At 35.5% G+C, this 3,600-nt stretch overlaps 1 protein-coding gene across 1 annotated transcript; it reads right to left on the bottom strand.

Annotated features, from left to right (window-relative positions):
- Window positions 1–1,391: 1,391 nt before the first annotated feature.
- Window positions 1,392–2,339, bottom strand: LOC105080994 (olfactory receptor 5M10-like). The gene has a single exon (XM_010970117.2). The coding sequence runs from the start codon at window positions 2,337–2,339 to the stop codon at window positions 1,392–1,394; it is 948 nt and encodes a 315-aa protein (XP_010968419.2).
- Between the last annotated feature and the right edge of the window lie 1,261 nt (window positions 2,340–3,600).

The raw sequence follows: 3,600 nt of genomic DNA, 5'->3' as shown, positions 1-3,600 counted from the left end.
TATTATTCCAATTGTGTCTTATTAATTAAAAGAATATATAAGCATATCAATTTATTGAAAAAATTTAACAAAATATATACAGAAATTGTCCTTTGGTTTAGGACATATCACTGGTAAATGTTACTTTCTCACATCTGTCCCTATATTTATTTATCTATAGTGGACATATTCACTAGGATCAGCCTTATTCAATCAACTGAGACTTGAGAATGAAGTTCAATTTTCTAAAACTGCAGTTCACCTGGATGATTTTTTGGAAACTAATTTGAACACATTACAGTAAATTTAGAAATTGATTTCATACGAGCATTTAGTATTGTGGTCTTAGTTAAAAACAGAGTGCACAATATTAGAATACAAACATTTAAAGCAGTGTAAAGAAAGTTAAATCAATGTTTCAATATGCAATTATCTGGTTGACCACTAATGCACGTACAATGTGAATGAATCATGTATCTCTTTATATACGCTTCTATACTATTGCTTTTCTCAATTGAAAATTTGAGAACAACTAGCATAGTCTTATCTAGAAAATAATGTTTCACAGATAGATTTATAAACCAAAGTAAACATTGGGTGTTTTCTTCCAGAGAGGTGGGTAAACGCTTACTCATTTGTATATTGTTTCAAGGCAATTTTTTGATCTACAGACCCATTGATAGACTCTATCGACTCTTGATAAACTAGACCTGAGTCAGAGCAACTACATTAAAAGTACACCTAGAATACCATTGTACTTTTTGATACCTGAATTGGATCCATATCCCTGGAAACTCATAGAGACGTTGATAATTTATTTTCAATATTGAGGAGCAGAACCCAATATTTACAAATGGACAAAAAGTTTCTCAGGATATCTATGATGTGAGCTGGGGAAAAATTAAATTAAAGTTTAAAGCGTTGGGAGATCCATATATTTAAAATTTCCCCAAGGTGAATCTAGAGATTAATCAGGCACTGGAGCCATTGTTCTATATCACAGATTGAAGAATAAATTAGCTCATAACATTTCTAAAAAAATGAAGTGTAAAACTTAATCACTCAGTTTAGAGCCTCATGGTAGTTCTGTAGACTATTAAATTCAAATGAGATGAATTTCTAATGTTACCATTAGAATGAGTTAATTATATTTACATTCAAGTAAGTAAATGTGTAAATTGTTATATGGAATTACTGAATATTACTCAATTTATTTTCAGAGGTTCTTCACTAAAGAAACTATATTTTCATTTCAACATTAAAATTTTTATTAAAATAATTTGTCTTGAAGGTATTAATTTTAAGGAGATTTTATGAAGACAAGCAAATAATGACTATAAAAGACTAGGTTTTCTTTTGGAGGGAATCACTATGTTATTACAGACACTTAGTAATCACAAACAAACAGACGGCTAAAGTCCAATTCTATGAAAGGTATTTCCCTTAATCATTTGCTTCATGGCACGGATCACGTGCTTATTCCGTAAACTGTAGATCAATGGGTTGAGCATTGGGCTCAAAAAAGTATAAAAGACTGCAATTATTTTGGACTGCTCTACAGACTTCTCAGATGGGGACCTCAAGTACATGCAAAAGAGGGTTCCATAAAATATAGTGACTGTTGTCAGGTGGGAACCGCAAGTAGAAAAGGCTTTGTGCCTGCCTTCTGCAGAGCGGATCCTCAAGATGCTGGCAATGATGAAAAGGTAGGACAGGAGAATGATGAGGAGAGAGCTGGAGAGGGTAAAACCAGCAACTGCAAACATCGCCATCTTCTTGACTCGGGTGTCAGAGCAGGCCAGCATCATGAGAGGAGGGTCAGCACAGTAGAAATGATTGATTTCACGGGAGCCACAGAAGGACAAGTGGAAAGTCAGCAGTGCCTGAGAGAGCCCATTAAGGAAGCCAAAAGTGTAAGGGACTGTGACTAGAGAGAGGCAGATGCTCGTGGACATCCTGGAGCTGTAATGTAAAGGGCTGCAAATGGCCACATAGCGATCCAACGCCATTGAAGCAAGGATATAAAACTCAGTGATCACCAGGGCAATGAAGAGCAGACACTGTGTGAAGCATCCAGCATAGGAGATGGTCTTCTGGTCTGAGAGGAAATTGTACAGCATATTTGGAGCGATGTTGGAGGAATAGCAAATGTCTACAAAGGACAGGTGGCTGAGGAAGAAGTACATGGGGGTTTGGAGGTGGGCGTTTGTCCTGATCAGCACGATCATGCCCAGATTCCCTGTCAGCGTGATTAGGTAGATCACCAGAAACACCCCAAACAGGGTCTTCTCTGACACTGGGTTGTCTGTGAGTCCCAGGAGAATGAATTCTGTCACCAGAGTGTGGTTTGGGGAAGACATTTTTTTAACCATTGAAAACTGGAAGTGACAAAGAAAGTGAGGAGTTTTGTCTGATGCAGCTTCTGCATTTATTCCATCCATTTTATATTTACTCATTGACCTATTTATCTATGTAGAAATCAGGCTTTTCTTTCAACAAATACATCAGAATTTCTACACAAACATTTTTCCTGTATCTCTGGGTTACTGCTGTCTCCCTTTCTATAGCAAAAGCTCTCTCTTTCTCTCCCTTCAGTATATATATATATGATTAATTCATTATTAATACACAATAATACTGTATATGGATATACTCTAAGAATATTGCATATTTTAATACATATATTCATACATTTATACCTGTCTTCTTGGAGAACTTCACATTTGATATTTTTTTAAACTTTGTGGGGAAAAATAAGGCAAAAGAATGAAAATCAGTTATGAAAAGCATCAGGTCATTAGCATCACTCAAATGGACAAATGAAGGAGTTTGAATTTCTAGGATATCAGCAGCTCTGATAGACTAATGTTCAGATACAAAACAGAAGATTCATGTTCAGTACAGCATTTTCACCTGAGCCGCATTGCTGTCTGGCTTGATTTCATTCAGAGGATGCTGAATTGGTGAATTTTATCTCAACATATGGCTAAGAAGCTATGGAACGAAGATTTTTTCTCTCTGCTCTGTGTGAATTCACACACTCATTTATTCATTTACACTGCAGAGATTGAATTGTTTTTTCCTGTTTTAGTGTCTGGTGTTACAGCAATGAACAGATCCCCCAACCTCATGGAGCATATATTGTAGGAGAAGGAATAGATGTTAAACACACAGATAAAGATACATCACACGATGTCAGTTAGAAGCAAGTACAAAAAAAAAATGAAGAAAAATAAGGGTGAGGTACTTTTAGATGCAAGTTTTCCACACGGTGAAATATTAAACTCCACACATAAGAACAAAACATATATTTAGTGAACAAATGTATGAAATGACCTACCTGTAAAAGCAGACCTGCTATATTTTCAAAAAAACAATGCGGGAAGATTTATAATGTATTTCCGAAGTGTATTCCCTAGACTATTCTAAAAATCATCCTAGAAAACAATTAAAATTGTCTTTGATTCTCAAAAGCGTAATGACAATTTGATGCTTTGGGAGCTAGGTTCTCCTCTGAGGTCAATATCACTACATAACATGTATTTACAGTGCTTCATACTGTGTGTGAAATCTTTAGCATAGACAGAGAAATTAGCCATTAATTTTAGCACCATGGGATGA

Source organism: Camelus bactrianus, chromosome 10 (genome assembly GCF_048773025.1).
Source record: "Camelus bactrianus isolate YW-2024 breed Bactrian camel chromosome 10, ASM4877302v1, whole genome shotgun sequence".
In the NCBI taxonomy this organism is placed as follows: Eukaryota; Metazoa; Chordata; class Mammalia; order Artiodactyla; family Camelidae; genus Camelus; species Camelus bactrianus.
The sequence above is the reverse complement of the archived record's forward strand: the minus strand, read 5'-3'. Positions and strand labels throughout refer to the sequence as shown.